The following is a 25,690-nucleotide window of genomic DNA, read 5'->3' as shown; positions in this document are numbered from 1 at the left end:
TCCTTTAAGGTTCAGTATATCTGGCTCTGTCGCCCAACCTTATCCAATGAAAACTTGATACCCATGGCTCCTAGTCTTCTGTCCATACCAATTCCTGTCATCATCCTAGGTGACAATATTTTCCATACGGACATTCAAAACCTTCACCCTTCGATTCCCATGGTCTCTTCCCCAGTTCAGCCATACCAATGATTATATTCTAGCCTTGTCATTAACCCACGACTGTACTACTTCCAAAATCACAAATACAAACATCTCAGTTTCTGACCAAAGATCTCTATAAGTCAAGCTTAAGCAATTCATTTTTCTAAGCTCATTCTTTATCGTTAATGACTTCCAATCACAATTTCTCTACTTTCATTTTATTCATTAGCAGTATCCCTCCTCAAATCTACACTCCAGTTCTTATTCTGGTTCTTTCCCTTGTTTAGACATCAGAGCCCAACATTTTAATCACACTCCTGCCAATTTCTTAAATTCATTTGCCTTTTTGTCATACCAGGCTAGCAAAATGCCAAACTCAGATGATCCAAGGTAGCTAGTGCTTAAGAAAAATTATATACAAGGGCAACTTGAGACCATTCTAAATCTATGATCACAATCTCAACAAACGCTTAACTTCGGACAGCAATTCTGCTATGTATTTATAGTTAGTTTGTTTTCACATGTGTCACAATATCTGCATTAGACATTTATTTGCTCTCTACAAACTTCTGACCTCCGTATTACCCTTGACTTCCAGATAATGACCTTAACACTTACTTCATAAAGAAAATACAATACATCAGAGGAAACTCCCTCATCTTCCTGCCATATACCTGAAACCTATTTGCATCGGAACCCATCTTTTCAACCTTCCCTTCCATTATAATAGAAGTTCCCTAACTTCTATCTAAAGAAAATCTCTTTACTTGTTCTTTGGATCCTATGCCTCTGGAAGTCTTAAGACTCTTATATTATCTGTGGTCTCTTTTCTTTTTCATATAAATAATCAATAAATTTTAATCCTTTCTCACTCTTTCTTGAATAGTTCTAAGACAATATGACATATCACTTCCACTTTAAAAAGAAAATAATATGTCTACCTTTCTGGGTACTATTTCACATTTTCTAGACACCACCCATTTTCCTTTTGTATATAAAGTAACTTCTCAAAATTGAAATCTGCACTTGAATCTTCTATATCTACACTCATTAGCCAACTTCATCTAGTTTTTGCTTTCCATTATGTGAATGAAAAGGCTCTAAATAAGATTATCAATGTCCATATTACTAAGTACAGTGAATATTTTGCAACCCTCATATTACTTGACCATCACAGCAGCACTCAATTTAGAAGTTCATTTCTCCTCTTCGAATCACTCTTTTCCTTGGGTTATACTCCCTTGGGTTTGCTCTGATTTGGAGGCTCCTTTGCTGGCTCATTCTCTTCTATCTACTCATTAAACACTGGAATTCCTCAAGACTTGGTTCTAGGCTCTTTTACCACTTCATATCCACTCCTATGGTTTCCCCACTCCAAAACAGACTGTGCTTCTGATATATCAGACTCATATTCATCCAGATGCTTACTCTACATCTCTAAATAACCCAGACATCTCAAACCCAGCATGTCCAGATGGAATTCATGATCTGCATCCTTCCATTCAAACTAATCCTTCTCTACTATTCTTTTTCTTCATAAATGACCCAACTACCCACTCAACAATACAAGCCAGACATCTTCTAGAAGCCAGAAAACTTCTAGATCTCTTTCTTGACCATCCACATCCCATTAACCACTAAGTCCTATAGCAATTCTATTTCCTAAATATTCTTTAATAAATTAAACATCTCTAACTGGTCTTCCCATTCTCACTTGCCCTGCCTGTTTGTAGTGATCTTTTTTTTTTAATAAACACAAATCTGATTATGCCATTCCCTTCTTCACATTCCTTTAATCATAACCCATTAGTTTTAAGATAAAATACCAAATCTGTAATATGATATACAAGGCCTTCACAATCTGGCCCATGCCTCTAACATAAGACTCATCTTATGCTGCAAACCTGCCACCTGCCATTCTCTTTCATTCTCTACATTTTAGTAATGCTGATTTCATCCACTTTCCTCAATATGCTATTGTTTTTCTGTTGTCTGAGAGTTTTCCTAGAACACTCTGCTGCTGTACTTTTGCTTTGTGAACTTATAACCTTCAAATCTCAGCTTAAATGTCACTTTGTTAGCTAAGCTTCCTCTAACATCATCAGTCTAGATCAGGTTCCCTAATTTTACTTTCCCTTAGCACTTTGTCTCTCTTCATTATTTATTAAAAGTGCAATTAGAATAAATTATTTAATTAGTTGACTAATCTTTCTGTCCTGCCAATATAAGCTCCATAAGGGTAAAGGTGCAGCTACTTTTTCTTCCTAAATATATTTTCACTCTCAATTAAAGCAAAGAATATTAATCAGTATACAACTTCCACCTCCTTCTATGAGGCCTTCCTATATTGTATGTTTCCCAGGACTCTTACAGTCAGGGTACTGATGCAAAAATCCATTCTTCTAATTATATGCACTCAGGCAAGAACTAGACAATAGAAGTAAAGAGGAAATTATTTTCCTGCTGTTGACTTTTGCTGGCAAGCAAGATCTTGGAGAAACGAGGGCTGAAAGTTATAACGGATGTACTATACATTCAAGATTTGCTTTTCTCATGTATTCATGAATGTTGAAAGGCATCTGTAGTAGTGACTTCTATTCCTCTAATATTAACAACATTATAGTTAAGTACCCAATTTATTTTACAGAATTCTTTTCTATTTAAAATGTATCTAGAGTGGTTTATTTCCTTTACTGAATCCTGACTGATACAACACATGTCTCCCTCAATCCACTTTTATCAGGCTGATAGCAGAGTTCATTTGTATTGGTACCTATTGATCTACTACAGTAACCGGTAGGTAGCTTACACTCAAAATATTCACTAAGTGACCACCATTAAAAACAGAGGCACATATGTACACAATCAATTCACAATGACTAGCGTAATTGCCATAACCAATTTCCATGTCATTTCGGCCGTGCCAATTATTTACTTTAACTTGGGAGAGAGAAAGTACCATGTTCTTTGTTCCATGTTATATCCCTTGAATAGATCTTGAAGGCAATATGCGAAGTAAAATAAGTCAAGCAGAAAAAGAAATACTGTATGATCTCACTTATATGTGAAATCATTTCACATAACACTTGATCCTGGAACAACATAGGTTTGAACTGTGTGGGTCCACTTATATGTGGATTTTTTTTCAATAAATATACAGTTGGCCCTCCATATTCCCAGGTTTCATATCTGTGGATTCAACCAACAGTATTTGAAAACAGTATTTTTGATCTGTGGTTAGGAATCCAGAGAGGAAGGGGGCTGACTGTATGCACTGATCTGTGCCATTGTATATAAGGGACTTAAGCATACCTGGATTTTGGTATCTGCAGGGCTTCTGGAACCAATTCCCCAAGAATACCAAGGGATAACTGCGGTTAAGTTTCTGGGCAGTCAAAAGTTATATGTGGACTTTCGACTGTGTTGGGGGGGGTCATATCCCCTAACCCCTGCATTGTTCAAGGGTCAACTACATATGTAAATCAAACCATAATGCTGTACACCTTAAGCTTATAAAGTAATGTATGTCAATATATTTCTCAATTAACTTGGGGATAAAAATACTCTTACCAAGTCAGTCATATATATGTTAGACTACATTGAAATGAAAACTCCGGCCATGGGAATTTCCCCTGCTTGGAAGAAAATCAGTCCTAATTTTCAGCACTTATATTCTGGTTATAAAACTTGGTTCTTCCAACAAACTTCGATAGCTCCCCACTGCATATAGAATCTAAACACTTAAGCATGAAATTTAAGGTCCTCTACATTCTGGCCAAAATCTACATGCCTAGCCCTTCATGCACCTTATAGTCCTGTGAAACTAGAACACTCTTATTCTCCAAATATAACCAGTAGTTTCCTTTGACCATGTTCTCTTTCTCCTCTTGGAATATTCTTTACCCTTACTGCTTGCTGTTTATTGAAATATGAAACCACTGGCCTGAATTAATCTACTTATTTTTTTGTGCTCCCATTGAACTGTTTGTTCTCTCATGTCATTTACCAGATTTTGCTTTATATATATATATTTCTAAATCTTCTGTGAGATTGCCTGTGTCTTAAAGGCACAGAGAGACTCTTACCTGTTTGGCCACTTATTTTCAGTGGCACAAGACAATCGATCAACTGAAATAAAATTGATGTCAATTTAGGATTGGATGTCATATATTCTCTAAAGTCATTGCTCTAAATAGTTATATAATATTTAATTGAATGCCTACCCATGATTTACTTTAAAATTATCTTACTGTTGGATATTTATGCTGTCTGTAACTTTTTTTCATAATAAATAATGTGTTGGAACAGAACTCTTGGTGTTGATTAACTTTAATGTTTCCTTGAAAAGATTCCCAGGTTTAGGATTTCAAAGTTAAAGAGTACGAAAAACAGTTTGGCTCTTAAACTACATGCCAAAATGTTTTTAAAAGGATTAAACTGATCATTGCCACAAGAAAACTAGAAGTGTGCCAAATCCTCAAATCATCTTCAGAACTGGACATTATTATTTCAGTTTTTGACAATTTATTGGGTTTAAGAGTTAGTTTACTAATTTATACAATTTTACTTAATTTTTTCTTTCTTATTTTTACCTATTTTATTTCCTCTTTTTGCTCATTTACTTACTGAAAACTTCATGTTTTAGTTATTAAATAAGAACATATCTAAAGATGCAGATATTAATTAGTCTGTTGTATCTGTTACTAATATTTCCCCCAAACTGTTTATCACCTTTTGCAATTTAATATATTTTGTTGTCCAAAAGCTTTAAATTTAAAATGTGGTCTAAGTCATCACACTTTTTTAATAATTAAAATAACTGGGGTGACATTAGTTAATAAAAACAAATAGGTTTCAAGTGTACAATTCAATTATATGTCATATGTATATTGTATTATGTGTTCACCACCCAAAGTTAGCGATTTCCTTCTGCCACCAAATATTTGACCCCCTTCACCCCTATCTACCTCCCCCTCAACCCCTTCCCTCTGGTAACTACTAATCCATTGTCCATATCAATGAGTCTCTGTCTATCATATCTGTTTGTTACTTTTAGTTTTATATACCATATATTAGTGAAATCAAACAGTTCTCAACTTTTTGTCTGATTTATTTTGCTTAGCATAATAATCTCAAGGTCCACTCATGTTGTTATAAATGGCAGCATTTCATCTTTTCTTATGACTGAGTAATATTCCATTGTTTACATGTACCATGTCTTCTTTATCCAATCATCTATCGATGGACACCAGTTCTTTCCATGTCTTGGCCACTGAATAATGCTGTAGTGAACATATGGGTGCATATATCTTTGCAGATAAATGTTCTCAAGTTTTTTGGGTAAATACCCAGAAGAAGGATTGCTGGGTCATATGGTAATTCAATTCTTAGTTTTTTTGAGGAACCACCATACTGTTTTCCATAGTGGCCGTATCAATTTACATTCCCACCAGCAGTGTATAAGGTTTCCTTTTTCTCTGCATCCTCTCCCACATTTGTTATTATTTGTCCTGTTGATGACAGCCATTCTAATAGGTGTGAGATAGTATCTCATTGTGGTTTTGATTTGCAATTCTCCAATAGGTAGCGAAGTTGAGCATCTTTTTAATGTCTGTTTCAGTCATCATTCTTTAAAGCTGTAATCTCCTTTCCTTCAAAACTGACATGTAACTATTTACAGAGTGTCTACTATGTGTCAGGCAAGATCTATGACATCTCATTTATTACAAAAATCTTAAGACACAGGTATCGTTGCCACTTTGTATGTACTAAATTATGGCTTGAGGAAGTTAAAAGGCTATGTTAGAGCATCTGAGTCAAGATTAATACCCAAGTTTGCCTGGACACAAAGCTTTATTCTTTGAGTCTACTTCCTTTTGAAAACAGAAAAGTTTTGCTTCCAAAATCCAGTTAAACACACAGTTCCGTTTCTTATTAATTTTCTTTGATTTTATTTTAAAAAGAATATACTTTGACATTCTGTGTGATTACAACAGACAGTAAAATTACTATTTTAGCCTTCAAAAGGATGAGGTTGACAGGGTGGAGGCAAGAATAACCTCTGAGAAGATCACATTTTGCATATATTTAAAATAAAAAATAAGAAAAAGGGCGCTATCAGACACCTGCTATTGTATTTACTTAACAGGTATCATCTATTCCAGGAAGAAGAAATTCTAATTTTATTTGACCATATTGACACTATAAAGCTGCCAAAAGAGAAATAAAGCTATCAATATTATCAGATAACATGTATCAAAGCCAGATTCCATTAACTTAGGCAAAAGTTAAAGCTAATCTATGAAAACAACAAGGAGGTGGTTGGTATATCTAGATAACATTAAAAAGTCATACAAATGACACTTTAAGGTAGCTTGAGGCACATATTATTATTATTGGATTTTTCTCAGAGTTCTGATTTAATATTTCCAATAGCTACATTCATGAGGTGTGATAGACCATTAAAAAAAAACAAAACACCTCTTAATATCATTAATATATATATAAAATCAAACCACATTAGTGCCCATAAATCAGAGAAATACAGTATAGGGGTCAGTGGGAAGATAGAAATACTCATATCAGCACTGGAATATTTAAAGCCTGTTAAAAATTTTGTCCTTAAAGGAAAAAAAAAACTGACTGAGATCTTGAATGAAACAGAACCTGAAGATCTCAACTGAAACATTCATTCAACTTAAAATTAAAATCATAATTGAAAATAATAGCTTAATAATAAAAATGTCTGTATCCCTAATGATATACTTATGTTTCCCTGAGGTATGTTCTATTTTACAGAAAATTGTGGCTTCTTAAGAGAGTATCCTTGTGGGAGAGGGAGGAAAGTAATAATATTCAAGATAAATGAGGAAAACTTATCCATATTGCTTGTTATTGTTTTACCATTTTGAATTTAGTTATTAATATATATTTTAGGTAGATTTCTATAATAGAATATGTAAAGTTTTATCATTATTAAGCCAGTTTCCAAAATAATTTCATATATCACTCCATTTGTTTGGCACAGTAAACTACTAGGTGTTATTTATCTTATTACTATTCCATTTGACAGAAGAGAAAGTTTATAAAATGTTTGGGTGTTCAAAGCTACAGGGCTTCTAGAGGTCATATTTTTCTGTTAATGTGCCCTCTTGCTTTGGGCTTCATTTGGAATTCCTGAGACACGTCTTTCTCCAGGGGGAACCCCAAGCTCCATCTCTACAGCTTAAGCGACTCTTGGGTACTTCACTTTCCTTACTCTATTTTCTTGTTTTGGTAGACAATTTGAAAATATAGTAGGTTTTTCAGCTTAAGTGACTTTGGTATTAAAGATGGGAATGATATGAGGAATCCTGAAGTAATTACTACTTACTGGGAAGATAAGACTCATTTGAACTGTGGCTAAAGCACAGAAATAGCCTTATTACTTACACACGTGCACACACACACACAGCACAAGCATTTGCCTAATGGAGTTTTCATTTATTATTTATACAAACAAAATTATAATACGTTGAATAAAACTATGAAGAAATGCTCTTAAAAACCATAATTGGCAAGTCAGGAATTGAGATGGCTACATTAAACACTTTGGGGAAAAGTATCACCGTGGTACGGTAGGGATTTAGCTATATTTAACAGGACATATGAGGCTAAATTTCTATATATGACCATAGCAAATTTACCTTCTAATTTTAGTTTAATGTTTTGAGTACTTAATTTCTCATTTTTCAAAAACATGGGAAGAAGTAGCTCCTACCATCAAAGTAATAGCTTCCTTAGAATTGCTAGAATATTAATACTATTCAAGTTCAAAAGGCACTTTAAGAAATAGGAAGAAATATACAACTAACACTAAAAAAAAATCTAAAATTCTAAAGCTTTGATAAAACATTCAGAAAGATTACCTTATCTTTTGTTATCAAATAATATCCACTATGGAGGGGCCAACTTTTTTGAATCTCTCTTTGGGAGAAATGAGGAATAGGGCTGGGCTGAAAAAAATGTTCTTCCATTTTATCTTAAAAAATAACACAAAGCTATAAAGACTTTAGAAAAACCCAGACTGGATTTGACCTGTTTGCTTTTGAACAATTAAGATGCAATGTGGTGAAAAGGGTAGATTTTGGAGTCAGATTCACTCAAATCATGGCTAAACTACTTATTACATGGGAGTCTCTGAGAAAATTATTCTCTCTCCTGGTTTCAGTCTCCTTATCTGTAAAATGGGGATAAGAATCTTAAGAGACAGAATAGTGGTGCTGATCATGAGAAAATTAAAGTGAGGACAAGTCTTACAATTTTTGTCTCAGAAACACAAAGGCAAAAAGGAAAAGTAATTTTAGGGTACCTACTATATAAAGTATTTATTAATAAATGTTTGGGGAATTCATTCTTCAAAAAATCTAATAATAACAGTTAGATCAGGATAAAAGTATAATAAAAATACCCCTCAAAAACGTATAATAAAAATAACTACGGATTTTCAAATCTTTCCAACTGTATTAATACTTTTCATTTCTCCACATTTTTTTCAGCACAGTGATCTGTGATCTGTTTGATGACATTGTTTTAAATAACTATTATTTGAAAAAGTCTCTATATAAATTATTTCTATATGCTTTAGAATATTTTATGTTATATTTGAATTCCTTACACATATATCATCATATCAAGGGATAATGATACAAACCTATACCATAGGTTGTTGTGAGGATTGAATGAGTTATTTATTATAAAGCAATGAAAACAATCCCTGGCATTAGTAAACACTTGATAACTATTAAACACTATTCTTATAACAATTAAATAATAAATCTGCATTATTTGGAATAGTTATAGCTCTCAGAACTGAGAACTAAGAAATAACCAGAAATCCACAAGGTGGCTCTCAAGGCTTGGTTTTTAAACACAATAGACTTGCTTTGTATTTCCAAAGAAATAAAATAAGACTTATATACACCAATCTGACTTTTCAAAGACACTCATAAATTCATAATTAATAAGTAACTGGAAGAATACAACGTTGTATAACAAGTGTTATATAATAGAAATTTTTATAAAGTGAAAGAAATGAAAATGGTAAGTTTTGTAGTTCTAAATTGAAAGAGAATCTGATGTTCAAAACAATTGGCATCACATTATCATATTCAGAATTTAAAATATCAATAAAAATGGTGAAATTTATAGTGCAATCATAACAATTAAATATATTTTACTAAGATCGATAAATGTAAAAGTGCATAGAACAATGTCTGGCACCTAGCAACTGGTCAGTAAACATTATTTAAATTTTATGTTATGCATATAAAATACTTTGAAGTTACTATCATTTTATGCCCATAGATTTTTTATTTTAGAATTTATTTTCATAGCTATAAATCAGGGCAATCTTCTTCTGTAAATGGACAGGGAGTATTTTAGGCTTTGTGGGCCATATAGTCTCTGTAGCAAGTATTCAATTCTTCCTTTATAGTACCAAAAAGCAGCCACAGACAATAAAGAAAGATGTCTGGCTCTTTTCCAATAAAACTTTAATTACAAAATACAGGTGACTGCCTTTAGCCCTTGGACTATAGTTTTCCCACTGTTGATCTAGACCATTATCTGATATAATTAAGTAAAATCTGTAAATCTTAGAATGCTATCAATACCCAAATTATCTAGAGATGTGCTTCTTAAACTGTAATGTGCATAAAACCACCTGGGAATCAAGTTCAAAAGCAGATTATAATTTGGTAAGACAGGTGGGGCCTGAGGTTCTTCATTTCTAATGAGGGTCCATGCTTTTTAGGCCTTTTGAGCATACACCGAATAGCAATGCAGTTGTTCTTAAACTTTTTGGTTTCAAATGTTTCCATTTTTAAAAAGACCTTTTGTTTATGTAGATATGTCCGTCCATACTAACCCTAGAAATTAAAACTGAGAAATTAAAAAAAAATTATCAATTATTTCTTTAAAGGAACAATAATAAATATATTAGATATTAACATATTTCATGGAATTTAACTGTATTTTATGTTTTAACTATATTTTAAAGAGCAGAACTAAACATTATAATTATAACCATATAGAAAGAAGTAATAATTGAACAATCATGCATTGAGATTCTGTGAAAGATCATTAAGTAAAGAAAAAAGTCAAGATTATAACATATTAAGTCTGTAAAATTAACTTCTTGGAAATTGGAGACCATGGATCTTTCATGTATAAAATACCTATTACATATAATAAATATAGCCAGAATATTTGCTTTAGTTCTTGTATCTTGCTGCAATTTGTCCCCTACCTGTTTTTCTGCATGTCCATATTCAGGTCTTTGTGTAGGTAAAAAGTAGGAAATCTGGCCATTGTTTTTGGCTCTTTCTATTAGAGACATAGCTGTTCTTACAGTGGCATTTCGAGCATGTACAAACACCATCACCTAAAATAAAGGAAAGCAGTTTATTTAATATTCAAATTCATTCAAAGATGGTTTAATACTAGTCTGGAAATCCCCCCATCTATACAACTATTAATTTTGCAAAATAAAACCCCAGTTCATGAATTTTCTAACATTTATTTTAGAACAAAGTATGTATAGGATAAAGACAAGTTAAATAAAATTCAGTAACATGGCTTTATTTGTTATTAGTCTACAGCAGATGTTAGAACTGAAATTAATGAACTATATAAAATGTAGAGTTTAATTTATGCATCTTCTCTTTTGAAGACATGATTCATTAGCACAATCATATATTATAAGGACAGAATACAAAAATATATAAGAGCCTTATTGCTCCACAGACAATGAAATGTTCAACGTCATAAAGATGTTTAAAGAAATTTAAAACAATAAAGAATATCCTTCCTTAGACAAAATCATGTCTAAGAATAACCATTTAAAAAAGAATTCAGGGGACTGTTGGAGATGAAAATGCTTCTAGAGAGGTATTTGTAATTTTTTGTTGTGGTAGACCTTTCTGTGGAATTATTCACAAAGTGACTATGTAAATCTGAATTAGGGGGAAGTCACATGTCTGGATGCTTTGTCAAAGAGAAGTGGAAAATAGTACGTTCAGGGACATTCACCAGGTGGAATGTAAATGCAACTGAAGAGAATAATTAAGGGAGTGATTAGCATCCTGTATTTGCTGTCTATCAGGGCCTGCCTTCTCTCCTCTGTGATGTTTCTTCCTTGGCCTTCACTTCCTCCCATATTCATCTCAACCTCAGCCTTCCCAAAGAGTTATCTCTGTGATAAAAAGTGATTTTATTCTTTCATATGGGCAATAGATCTTTTTCAATTTTATATGGTATGAATAAAAGCATCTTTAAGTAACTGACATTTTTATCAACCTGAAACAAACAATCTAAAAGATAATCACTGTGGGTAGTACTTTGGATGACTTAAAGACAAGTTGTAGTCCCCGTTTTTAAGCAGACTGACATCTCCAAATCTCTCTGGAGTCACTATGGCATTCCCCTTAAGCCTCAGCAATGTGAAGTTCCTAATTCTTATTTCTTCTTCTTCTCAATATCTCCCCATATTCTGTTAATTATGTTTTTCTGGAAGCTAAAACTTTGGTGTTATTTTCAGGCTGCACATTTAGGAGGATATGCAACTGACTGTTTTGAGTCATGGAATTAATAGGCTCATTTGAGTTGACCTAAGTAAAAGAAGAGATCATTTTGAGGATTAACACAAAAGTTAAAAAAGAAGGAGGTCTGGGATTTGACCAGAAAAGAGAGTGACACAGATGTAGAGCACATGTTATATAATTAACTCATAGTAATCTTATGTTTATAATCTTGTCAAAGAACATGTCCCACATATGGTATGCTGATTAAAATTCACAGAGCAAAATCTCAAATAATCATTCAAGAAACTGGAATTTTCCACTTAAATAACTAACATGCTTTTGGGGTATATTATAAATAAAGAGCAGATAATCTGGAGAAGACAAGAAATTCCTCAATGAAAAAACCCCAAAGTGTCAGAGAACATAAAACAAGCATTGCAATTCATCTAGAGAAATTTTGCACAAGTTAATCACAGCTTTCAAGGATATAAAAGCTTGAGATTTCACTTTGTCAGAGCTCTAATCTATTTGCCGCTACTAATGTGTTTTTAAAAATATAATCATAAGAATATTTGTAAAGAATACACTAATAAAATTTATTTCAGAAAGTTTCATGGATACTGGAAAATTCTTGTTTTCCTTACTTTCAACTAAAAAAAAATCTGATTTTGATAGGCTCTTTAGCTTTCTGGGGAAACATCTTTACCTCATGTCAAGAGACTGCCATTTAATACCACTGTGATATTTTCGTAATTACTGCCATAAGCTGTTTAATACTAAGCTAGATAGAAAATTCTGTTAGCCATAATGCCCTGCTGAAGTTTCACCAGTTCAGAATCTGTCAAATTCTTATCATTCTGTTTTTTGCAAAAGGTAGGGCCATTTCAACTGTGAATTTCTTTGTAAAGGGTAAAGCTGATTTTTTTTCTCTTACATAAAAATAAATTTTATCACACACAAAGCCTCATTAAACTTCAACATTAAATTTTTTAAAAAATCTCAATTAAAATAAAGTTTCTTATTATTTTATTAATTTATTCATTCAGTCAAACATTTTTGAGCATGCAGTCAGTACCAAGCCCTGAGAGAACTGCTGTGAAAAAGAGAGACAAAGTCCTTGCCCTCATGGGGATGAGAATCTAGTATGAAGGATTAAATAAAAACAAAATTATTTTTTACTTAATAAATATTTACTGTCATATACCTTAAAAGGAAAGATGAAAATAGATAAGATATGGTCTTATCTATGAAAGATGTACAATTTAAGGCAGGAGATAAAACTGTATACATAATTTAGGCAGCTGACCCAAAAGATGGATAGAGTGTGTCTAACACAGGAACGCTAAAGTAGAATTAGTGGGTCTCCTTCATTAATGCCATTCCAAGGTATTTACATAATATCTATTGTGTGCCAAGCAATATACTAAACACCAAGGATACAATGATAAATGATATGTTCCAAGGCTCTAAATTGGAACACTATTGTTATGTTGACAAAGAATCACTAGTAATCAGTCTTATCTGTAGATGAAGGTGTAGGCTATAGAAGCGGAGTGTAGGCTGGATTCTCTTTCAAAGTTTCTTACTGAGGCCCAGGGACCACTTCATCAGAACCACTGCTGTTGCTTGTTAAAATAGATTTCTGGATTCTCCTTTAAAATCAACTGGGTAAAAGCATCTAGATGTGGAGTCTAGAAATTGAATTATTAATAACGATTGAAATGATCACTGCACTGTTGTGTGAACTTAGTTAATATCATCACCAACTTAATGTTCTCCTCATAAGATAAAAAGTATAAAAAGTAAAAAAAGGAACATAAAACCATCACTACAAAGATGATTTTAAAAATTCCCTAATAACCTATCTTTATTTACCTATACATATGAAATATTAAGGAATATTAAGGTATTTTATAAAACCAGTATAGCCCCAACATCATTTCCTAGATGGTCTAGGGTTTTATAATGTAACTAGATTTCTATTCTCCATTATTCATATGCCACATTATGCAAATCCTGTTGAAATAACAGATACGAAGAACATAAGGAAAAATAAAATATGACCTTAAATCTTCATTAATTATTTTAGTCCGACTTGTCAACTTATCATTTTGCAAATTATTTTCTACTGCAGCCAAGAGAAATATTAGTTACAACTTAAAGTAGCAATTTCTTTTTATTAGAGAATCCATCATGTCTTGTTCAGTAAAATAAACTCTTTTTCTTATTAAGAATTTTCTGTCTAGAGGCTCCAACAGAAGCCACTACAAGATTTTGGGTCTCTATAAACATACTTGATTTTATGGTTTGTTAATTTGTTAATTAATTTAAACAGACACATGAAAATTAAAACTAACAAAGAGGACAGCATTATTTCATTTGGCAGAAATAAATCCAAATTAATCTTAGAAACACTGTTGGTAACCAAATAGCAGCTAAATAAGCATGTGTCATTAAAATAAGATTAGAACAGTAGGTTCAAATCAATAAGGTTGGTAATTTTTAAATGTTTTATAAAACTGTGTATATTTTTATTTGAGGTTTGTTAGGTTAATGCATTTAAAAATATTTTATATCTTATTTTTAGTTTTAAAAAGCCATTTAGTTTAAATATATAATGAAATCAGTCCTGGACTGGGAAACAAAGTATGTGAATTTGAGTTCTGGTTATATTACTTGACTTGCCAATGAAAGTGTTCTTCACATGAAATGCTGATTAAAATTAACTCGAGTAAAAGATCAGATAATCATTTAAAAAAACTGGAATAGTTATGTAGCTGATATTGTTTCAGTGTATTAAAAGGAAAGAACACATTTGACAAAAACCAAAAAAATCTACTTTGAAATATTAAATATCAGTGATTTAAATTTTTTTTTAAATTTTAAATATTTAAATCACAAATATTTGTGATTTAAAACAAATTATTTAATCTCTTTGATTATTTCTTCCAGTCCACAGATAGTTTACCAGTGTCACAGGATTACCATAAGGATTGAAAGATATAATGTAAGTGAAAACACTAATTTAGTCAAGTAATAGCTGTCAAATTTTTAAATGCTTCAAAAGAAATGGGTAGACTTGTTATAAACAAATTGATGCTCCTTCTATCTCTTTTTCTGATTAAGTAGATCTGAGAAAAGCCAAGAATTTGCATTCCTATCAAGTTCTATGGAGATGCTAATACTCTTTGTACAGGATCTTTTGAGAACCTCTGTGGGAGCTGGTATTAGGTATACAGGAGCTGGTATTAGGTATACATCCTTTGTAAGGATGTTATGCAAGATGAACTAGGAATCAAAAAATTAAAAGTAATATTTAAGCCTGAGATTATTTGACAATAGAAGGGAAGATTAAATGTGAAATCCTGAATCAAGTCTCTTTCCTAGAAATTTTCACTAAAGAAAGACTAAGAATGGAAATATCTGAAAAGATACAATATGGCAGACATAAGCAGTGATGTTCTACAATATATGTATAGGACTGGCTCTTACAAGGGTTAGAGAAGGAAGTTTGAAGGTGAGGAGTTTGAGGCAGATGTCTATGGTTTTAACAAGTCCTCTAGGTGATTTTGATGCATGTTAAAATTTGAGAGCCCTGCATTAAGGGCAGCTATTGTAAATGGAAAAAAAAAAATGCTGCTTCTCTTTTAGAATGGTTTTGTTATGTACTATCTTTGGGAGAATTAAGAAAATAGTTAAAAAATAGTTAAAGCATTTTTCATATTTCATAGTTTGAATAAAGAGTGTCACTACAGATGTATTTCAGATATATTTATATACTGTAAGAATATGCAGGCGCAAAATAGTTTTTATTGCTATGGTCGTATTACCAAACCTGTGGTATCAGGTAAATGCATGCTGTGATCCCAAGAGTCATCTGTTGTAGGATACTACAAGTTACTACAGAGTTCTCATTTTAGGCCTGCCAATGCTTGCTAGCGAAACCACTCAGGTCATCCGAAGATCTTTACACTTCGGTACAGTTTCCTCATGTACTTTTTACATTTGCTTAGAAATACCATAGTTTATTTAACCAGTCCTTGTTTGATAGACATTTATATTGTTTACAATTTTTTCTTATTTAAAGCAATGCTGTAATAAATAACTCTGTATATAAGTCGTTTCACATGTTTGTGAATATATTTGTTGGATAATTTCATAGAAGTGGAATTATTGGGTCAAAACATATATGACTATTCATTGAACTATGTCTTTATTCTGGATATTTTCTGTTTACTATTGGGCATATTTTTCCTTATCCATTTATAGATACTCTTTGGAAAAAAGTATGCTTTGTCTTTTTCTACATTGGAAATATTTTGTTCTAGTCTATGCTATATCTTTTGACTTTGTTTACAGTATTTTATTAAGTAGGAAAATAGTTAATTTTTCTTTAAATCTGTCAGCATTTTTCTCTGGCTTATGGGAAATTCATAGACAAGGAAGTGAAAATAGTCATAGACATTTGAAAAGATGCTGAACTTCACTAGTACTGTGTAAATCCAACGGTAGTACAAACAGAGTGGGATTTTGCTCTTGCACATATACATACACAGATCTAAAAGATATCCATGATATTGTGCTATGTGAAAAAATATCAAATTGAAGAACAATTTCCATAATATTATCCTGAGTGTATGTGTAAAGGGTGTGTGTGTGTGTTTAAAAAGAGGAAGATATGAATGGACATCCACCAAATTAATTAACACAACAGGAGGGAGATAAAATGATAACATTTCCTTTGTATATCTTGCGTTGTCTTACCCATTGAAACAAGCCTTAACAGTTTTACAATTAAATAAATAAATTATATTGAACAGGGGAATGATCAATAATGACAATGAGGTTATAAGAGTATATTTATATTATATTATTATACTAGTATATGTGATATGATTATTTTATCGCTAAGGGAATTATAGCGTCAAGGTAAAAATTTAAAGAATACATATTTAACAATGCACTTATAACGATGCTGGCTGTACTTTTGATCTAAGTGACAAATTTATCTTTTAGTTTACCTAGAAGTGCTTTAAGAAGAAAAGGAAGAAATGATATAACAGAAGAAAATAAATAGCATTTCAAGAGAAAGTAAACAGAGGTCAAAGGTACAGAGAAGAAAGAATATTCCATACAGTGGTGAATACAGACTTTGGCAAAAGTGGACATGTGAACTTGAAAGGCAAAACACATCTTCATTATAAAATATACACGAAGATAAAGAAAAAATTCATTCAAGACTCAGAAAAAAACGATACCACTAAAATATACTTGAAAAGTTATTTTTTGTTAGAGAAAGATTATAAAATGAACAGTTAGAAGGTCATCATCGTGAAAAAACATGGATTTTTGTAAAGGAATATACATTACAGGATAATAAAGAAAATATGGCTCAAGAAAGTGTAAAAAAAAAAATTGATGAAACACAGACAAAACCTAAAGATGATTTTTGAATTGTAATTTGACAGGAAATGGACAGAACAATTTTAAAAGGTGAGGTTATTTAAAGAAAAAAAGGAGAACTCTAATTTTTATGAAAAATGAAAATGAGCAAGAAAGTAGAGAGGTATCCCTGAGAGTTAGTATTGTTGTTTGCGATAGAGCTTATACAAGAAACTTTCACTTAAACATTTTAAAATACAGCTTTGTAGCCGCTGAACTACCAGAAAAATACATGTGTTTGTAAAAACTCATTTAAAAAAAGAAAAGAAACCTTTATACTTACATAGGGGAGGTGGATGTTCCTATTATGGTTAAATTAAAATAATAAAAATTTCCCTGATGCTTCCAGATACAAGCAATACTTTTATTCTTTTGAACATACAAAGAATTCATATGCCTCTCTCTTAAGTATTTATCACTCACTACCTCTTAATTTTAGCTATTTTTGTGCTCTTAACAAAACTTGTCCTCAAGTCTGTGATCATCTAACAATTATATGACAGGCACTGGGGGACATAAAAGTCAATACTTAAGCCTAGTACTGATTCTTGTGGCTTCGTTATTTATATCTAGTTACTGTGGTCAGGATTGGAGTCTGGTAAGATGGTGAACAAAGAAGCTATCATTCGTTACATGAACAACTATATGAAGGAAGGAAAAATCGAAAAGAAAAAAAAGAAAAAGGGGGTCCTCACTCAAAGTTAGCAAATTACTTGATTTGAAGGTCATGACATTCCAAGTTTCTTCATTATTGGCCTTAGGGTATTCTCTCTCTAAATCCTTCCTATTGTTCAAAACATATCATCATATTTCTAGCTAAGTCCACTATAAAAAAAATTATCCTACAATCAATTCACCATATATCAGGACATTGTACAATATCGTTAGTAGCATAAAATATTTATATTTCAACAGTCTCTAAATTGTTAAGACCACAAAAAATAGAGAAAAAGACTTTTTAAAAACATAATTTTAAAATGGTAAATATTTTGAATGTAGTTTTCCTTTCCTATAAACTTTCTTTAACTCACTTGAAAATAATATTTTCTTGAGCATTAATTTTCTTAAAACATTAAGCATATCTACATTTTAGAGATAATATAATTTATCCAATTGATGCTTGAATAAATTATAAATTCTTTTAAAATTTTTATTACATTTATTGGGGCGACACTCATTAATAAAATTATATAGGTTTCAAATGTACAATTCTCTAATACATCATCTGTATATTACATTATGTGTTCACTACCCCAAATCAAATCTCCTTCTGTCAATGTATATTGACCTGCTTTACCCTTATCTACCTCCTCTTTCCTCTTTCTCTCTGGTAACCACCATTCAGGTCTTGTTTCATATGTGCACTATATAGATTTATACATTCAATTTGAGATCCAAATTCATCTTTGGAGCTTAGATAGTATATTTGTAAACATAAATAACTAACAATATTGTATATGCTACAAATGAAACTATTTTATACCTTAAAATTGTCTTAAGCATAGAAAGTGTTTTAATTTTCACCTAGTTTTTATAACATAAAAGTTGTTAAATAAATATAATCGAGAATACTAATTTTACTTGCTCATAATTATTTAAATTTGATACATGTGAACTAGATTTTTTGTTTATGAAAAATTTCTTAGCAATCTAGACCAAACTCTTATCTGATGTCAAAATAACCTATACGACATACAGACTTATTTTGAATACCAGCAGTGTTTTAGAATCAAATACACCTATGTTTCAATCATAACTCAGCATTTATATACTAGATGAACTTGGGCAAATTTACCTGTGCCTGTTTTTCCTGTAAAGTGGAGAAAATAGTACCTGCTTTGTAAGGTTGCTGTAGGGACAACAAACAATAATTAGAAAGTACTAGGAAGAGTCTGGTACATGGCCCACTCAGTAGGAAAAAAGGTTTAGTTGCTTTACAAAGATTTTCCTTACCTTCACTCCAAATCTGATCCCTACACATCCCAGTCACTGGGATCAAGATCAGTACTGTCCTCTAAGACAACAGGAAAGAAGTGCACTTGTTTTATTTAACACATAACAATTCAAATATTTTAAAAGTTCTATCATATCTCCAGTATAATAGCTCTTTTCTCAGCTAAACAACATCTGTTCTCAAGACTGTTTTCCATGATAGCTTTTATGGTTTGACACTAGATGAGTTCTATGTTCTTTATTCTTTAATACTAAAAAGTATGCACTGAAGATAATTTGCTGAAGAAATGATTTGTTTAAATGTATATAGGCTTTATGACTAACATCTTCTCACCTTGATCATACAGTTTAATGTGATTTTATATTCTGTATTATTAAAGCTGTATCAATTTGAACAATTCTACTGAGAAATTTGAAAAAATTTAAAAAGCATATATTGGCATCCATTTCTTAAAAACGTGAAAAAAAAGATGTTTGTAATAATTGAAAGATCATATACTTTTTTGAAAGGATTGAATTTTTTTTTTTTTAAATTATCACCAGAAATTATTGAGTTGCTATTGATTTTTTGCACATACTGCTGATGATTTCCTCAGGCCAGATTTTTTCAGTGGAATTCACAAACATATTCTCTGCGTTCTCTTCTCTTCTCAGAGCAATAACTGAATAAATGAAAATGTCAGTTTTGTAGGGGTAAAAACATGAAAAATGAAGTGCAAAGGCTAAGGTTCTAGTTTTAATTGAAAAGCTTATTAGATGTCTGACTTTGGGCATATTATTAAGCTTTTGTTTTGTCATCTGTAATATGAAGGTGAACTAATGAAGTTCATGATGCTTTCACAAATTCAATGTCAAAATAAACATAATGATGATCTATACAATATTGTCTTTAAAATACTTTCCTTCTGAAATAAAATTATTAAAGACCTGATCAGGAAATGATAAAAATATGATGTAATAGGTATAACATACAATTTAAGGGGAAAAAATTAGAGTATTATCTATTTTGTTTAAGTAAATGTTTAAGTAAATAATATATTTCAACAGAATTTTTGGCAAAATGTTTAAGTAAATAATATATTTCAACAGAATTTTTGGCAATAATTCAAATTCCAATGATAGAATATTTAAGATGTCTATAAAGCATATTCTTCTTTATAAGTGATGTTAATAAATTTGTGACACACCTATAACTGCTTTTTGTGTAAAAAAAGCATTTCAATTAAAAAGCTGATTTTGTTAGAGGTTTTTATGTAAAAAGAATTTACATAAAAGGTGAGTTAAGTTTAGGTCAGTAAAGATAGCATGAACTGTGCAACTCTCTGTGAGAAGATTTCACAATTATTGAGGATAAGCCATAGCACTGGGAGACGGGGTGCTGTGAAAAGGAATACCCTCTACTTTCTCCTTCTGCCGCAGTTTGCAGAATTGGTGCAGCATTTTCAGCTACAGGCCTGTCTCATCATATACACAAATTCATGACTTTGTACCTGATTTGAGAGACGAAAGAATCATGCCTGGTGAATAAATTACATTTGAAAACTTCTGGGCTACCTCATTCAGCCAGTATATCCAATTAGTATTTAAGCTGGTATTCGAGGCCCACGGGGGAAACTACTGGTTATGCTTGGTCCAACATAGTAAACATGACAAAGTGTAAGACCAAATCCCACCTCTACAGGAAAGCTAAATTGATATCCCATTGGTGAAAGATTAGTCTATTTGGTATCGCCATAAGAACAGAAACGACTAATCTTGGTGTAAATTGTAAAAAACTAATGATGTAGGAAAGTACATTAAAAACTTATTTTGACTGTGGAAATCTTTCTTCCAAGAAACTCTTTGTCGACACACACACACACACACACACACACACACACACACACACACACACACACACACACACACACACACACACACACACAACCTACTTAAGTGGACCTGAGAGATTCAAATCTCATTTTTCTCTTCAAATAGCATACCTCTGCTACTCCCAACCTCAGTAGTTCCTGTGCTACTCTCAGAGAAACCTGAAGCAGTCTGAAAATAACAGCTAGAAGAGGAACTCTTTTAGTCAAAAGAAACTGAAACACTGTCCTTCCTTTTTGTTAAAAAGTTGAAAATTCTAGACATCCACCATCTCTGTCATTCTTCTGGATAATAGTTTTGGGAAAAATTCAGTAAAAATATGCATTTAAAAAATAAAACACTTTTAGCTGGTTTCTAAATACCATTCTCTACTAAAAGGACAACAAGTTTGCTTGCATAAATGATTAATTCCAAATCTGGGACAGGGGCATATGAAAAGGACAAAGAAGTCAGATTGAAGGGGTTCCCTTTGCCAAACTTGGGCCATTATGATCATCAAAGTAAGTAATATAATAATGAATTATAACCCTTTGAGTAAAATAAGAACCTGAGTTGATAGACAAATTAGTTAATAAACGGGGGAGGAAGAAGTACTTCCTTACATACAGTAGAAATGAAGGAATGATAGAGTTAGAAAATCATCAATAGATCTAAAACGAGTGGGTGAAAGTTTATTCGGTCTGTATATTTACATTTTATGTATAGTTATTTGGATTAACCTTTGTTTCCCTCATAAGATTATAAGCAACACTAATGCAGTGTGCCTCTTTCTGCTTTCTGTCATCAGCAGTCTCTGACACACACTGAGTATTCAATAAATAATTGCTGAATATTGCCAATATTGCCTTAGTTTACTCTTAAAACCATCTCTATTCCGTTCAATATGTAGAATTAAGACTGATGACCCAGATAAAGTTTGTGTGCTAAAAGAAAGTGTAGCAGTGTTTATATTTGCAACTCTACCCACTGCAGCTCTGACCTTTAACAAGGCAAAGAGATTACAGAAGAGATTGCAAATCATGAACCATTCTCAGTAATTCAGAAGTTTATAAGTCTGGAATTCCATTTCCATTTAAAATTTTAGTCTATAAGTAGTAAAAGATTATAAAATATTATTCATTTTAAGAAGTTCATATAGACACACGCTCATAAACAAAAATTTTAAGGAACATATATTGAAGCCAACCTATTTGTAATGAATAATTAAATAAAGTTCTAAAATTCATATACTCTGAATTCATGCTGTGTCAAAGATGTTCTTGAATATGGCTAAAATCAGAATGATGTGACCTAGACTACATGGTTCTTAGTTAGTAGTCCCCATAGGACTAATGTGGATCAAGTTAATTCATTGCTAAACCTATGTCAATCCAATAAAGGCTAATAAGACAGAATAAAGAACCTTTCTTCAATACATTACAGTATCACACACAGAAAAATGCTGTACTGGCCTCCATGACAGTCCAAAATGCATTGGCATTTGTTACTGTTAGCCCTAAAATAGCAACATCTATTCTGTAGAGCAAATTAAGCAAAATTGGCTAGCCTATTACTATGCAAATAAAATTCATTAGTGAGCTAATAATTTAACTTCTACCGATGCCACTAGACTTGAAGGCCTATTATTATTCAACATTATAAGATGTCCTGAACTGAATCTAATTTCATAAAATAACAACATAAAAATTAATTTTTGAGGCTTCTATCAGTATTTTTCATTTTTCTTAGACAATAATCAGTATTTATAATTCCTAATAACCTAACAATGAATTTAATATTCTCAAGAGAGAATTCTTAATTCTGAGACTGTTATGTTCTCTTAAAAACAAAATCCTATTTTACAATATTAATAATATTCTTTCTTTTCACTCTTTCGCACTTCATTATGCTACTATGACAACAAAAACCCGTTTAAAACAAAACAAAACAAAACAAAACGGCTACAGACAAGATAGTAAAAATCTGCAATGGTTAACTGAGTTTGAGTTTTCAGTTCCCCTTTTTGCACCATGAGCAAACACATGAATAGTTGTATCAGATTTCCTCGGGTCACAATTTTTATACTCAGTTTTAATAAAAATAATGTTTGCTCAATCTTATCAAAAGATAGCTATAAATATATAGTCAACATATTCTTGTGGTAACTAAATTTATTATATATATCTCCCAACTGCTTCCAAGTCCAAATATCAGCTGGAAACCAAGCAATAAAGAGATTCAATATATCATTTTCTAAAATGAAATAAATAACTGTCAAATTAACATCTGACAATTTAATATAAAATATTCTGAATTACTGTCTAGAGAATTTTCTGTGGTGTTATAAAAGACAGAAAAATGATTACAAGCAAACACTGTTTTAACACTTTTCAAGTCTATATTATTATTTTTATTTAAACAATATAAATAATTCAAATGACAGTATAAAATAAACACACGTGAATTAAGTTTTCTTTTCAATAAAATTAACGAAAATCCTAAATATAGAAAGTATTTCATAAAAGTGAATACCATAAGTGAGTCAGTGCTTCTTTTATGTTCTTGAACTGAATAATTTCATATTTACTGTAATCTAATGCTTTGATGACAAAAATCACATGAATTACCAAATAATCTAATAAATTCATTTCCTAAGTCTGGACTACTTGATTTAAATTAGCTATGGATCTATACAGAATCTTTCAAACATTCTATATGCTTTTATTTTGTTTTTATACTTTTGTGTTGCTTTTACTTGTTATAAGAATGTATCATTTCAGTAACTGGAAAATTCTTAAAGACTTAAGAAAAAAGTAATGTTAATAGCAATGATGGAAAAATGCAACACTAATATTCATCATTAAAAAGTATTCCCTTTGCAAATGAAGAGAACATCACAAAGTTAATGATGAAACTCATACATAAAATTTCAAGAACATAATTCAGTACTGTTATGGTAAACTATATTTCAGAAAAATGGAATTTTTCTATGTTCTCTTAAAAATGTAAAATTTTAAAAGGGTTCAAAAGTACTCCTTCTCAAGGGCTTAATAAATAGAAAAAAAGAAAGAAATAACATATTAATATAACTGGTGGCACAAATGATGTCTATATCATGATATACAGCTAATACAGATGGATATGTTAAATTAGGAGAAAATGAGACAATTTAATAGGTACAACAGAAAAGACTAACTAGATGAAATAATATTAAGAGTAAATTCATATAATGAAATGATTTTAAGAAGAATACCAACATTCTTTCATTGATCTTTATAGCCTACAAGGAGAAAAAAGTTTCCTTATAACCGAAGCAATCTTTGATGTCATTCCACATCTCCAAGTTGTTTTCCCCTCAGCCTAGACATTTAGCTTACCATGGAACTCAAAATTACTTTTCAAATTTTCCTTGAAGTTGGTTGCTGCCTAACCCTTTAAGAATAAGTCCAGACTTATGAAGACTACTACAGCTCCCAGTGACTTATTCATCTAACACGATCTGAGCACCAACGGCGTGCCAGGTACTGGTAAGGCCATGACAATATGATGATGAGCAAAACCAAAGATAGCCTCTTTCCTTATGGGGCTTAGAATCCTATAATAAAAGCGGCATTAATCAAAAATAGCCAGAAAAAGTAAAACTGTAGCTAGAAATACAAAGAAGACATTTACCATGTTATTACAAAGTTCATAATAGGGAGGCGTAAAAGTCAAGGAGGTAAAACCAGCCTTCTCGAAGAAAAATGAAATCTGAAGGATTTAGTAGAAGACAACTAAACAAAGAATAAGGAAGAATGTATGAGGCAGAGGGAACAAGTCGTATAAAAGCTGCGAGGTAAATAGATGAGCATCTCAATGATGAAAAAAGGCCAAGAAAGTGGAAAGCAGAGAATGAGGGAGAGAGAGGTATACGATAAATATGGAAAGAGGTAATGGCCAAACAATATAGGTACCTCCGGGTGCTTTTGAAGGAGCTTTTTGTGTGTGTGCTCATAGCTGTTAAAACGTCTCCTTCTTAAGAATTATGCTTCTATATTCCTTTGGGAATATGTCTCTATTTGGGGAAGGAGGAGCAACGAAGGCAGAAAAAAAGAGCAGAATTCAAATAATTCACAAATAAAAGTCACATTAGACAAATTTGTTATGACAGAAACATTGGTGCCAAGAATTAGAGATGTTTGTATCTGGAAGAAGAAAAATTCTTTTAGGCAAAAAGGCCAATGTAAAGTTCCATTATTAAAGTTAGCATGGTAACATTTGTTTCAATTGTACATAATAATTTTTAGGTAAACTAAGAAGTAATGCTAAGAAACAAAAATAATTCCCTTCAGATAGTAATAAGTCAAATTAATCCATAATTATTAGTCAGTTTTAAAATGTGGTTTCTTATTAGAAAAAGAAACATCTAAAAACCTACAAACCACGAGGAAAGAGAAAATGAGATACACATCTAAATAAGGAAAGGCTGATGTTTTAACATTAATCCAAGGTTAAAGATGACTTTTCTTTTCCTTTAACGCTGTAAAACCTTTAAACTAGAGGTAGATTTTTGAATAAGAAACTAACTAAGGATCTTAACTTTTTTGATAATGTGAAAAAAGAGCAAGTTAACTTACTATATGTGTCATAATCTCTGAGGGAGTTTCTAATTTTTTTTTTCCAATCACTGTAACAAAGTTTGTATTATAAGAAAAATCTCAATAGGGTTAAGGCATTAATTATTTTCCCATTCTACACAGGAG

The 25,690-nt window shown here is 31.6% G+C and overlaps 1 protein-coding gene across 1 annotated transcript in view; it reads right to left on the bottom strand.

Moving 5' to 3' along the window:
* The window catches only part of ASCC3 (activating signal cointegrator 1 complex subunit 3), a 259,616-nt gene that overhangs the window by 120,606 nt on the left and 113,320 nt on the right, over positions 1–25,690 (bottom strand). Inside the window, exon 17 of the mRNA XM_006926271.3 lies at positions 10,433–10,567. Coding sequence (XP_006926333.1) covers positions 10,433–10,567 — 135 coding nt within the window. The remainder of the gene's footprint in view (positions 1–10,432; positions 10,568–25,690) is intronic.

The sequence above is a fragment of the Pteropus alecto genome, unplaced genomic scaffold (genome assembly GCF_000325575.1).
Source record: "Pteropus alecto unplaced genomic scaffold, ASM32557v1 scaffold7, whole genome shotgun sequence".
NCBI classification, from domain to species: Eukaryota; Metazoa; Chordata; class Mammalia; order Chiroptera; family Pteropodidae; genus Pteropus; species Pteropus alecto.
The sequence above is the reverse complement of the archived record's forward strand: the minus strand, read 5'-3'. Positions and strand labels throughout refer to the sequence as shown.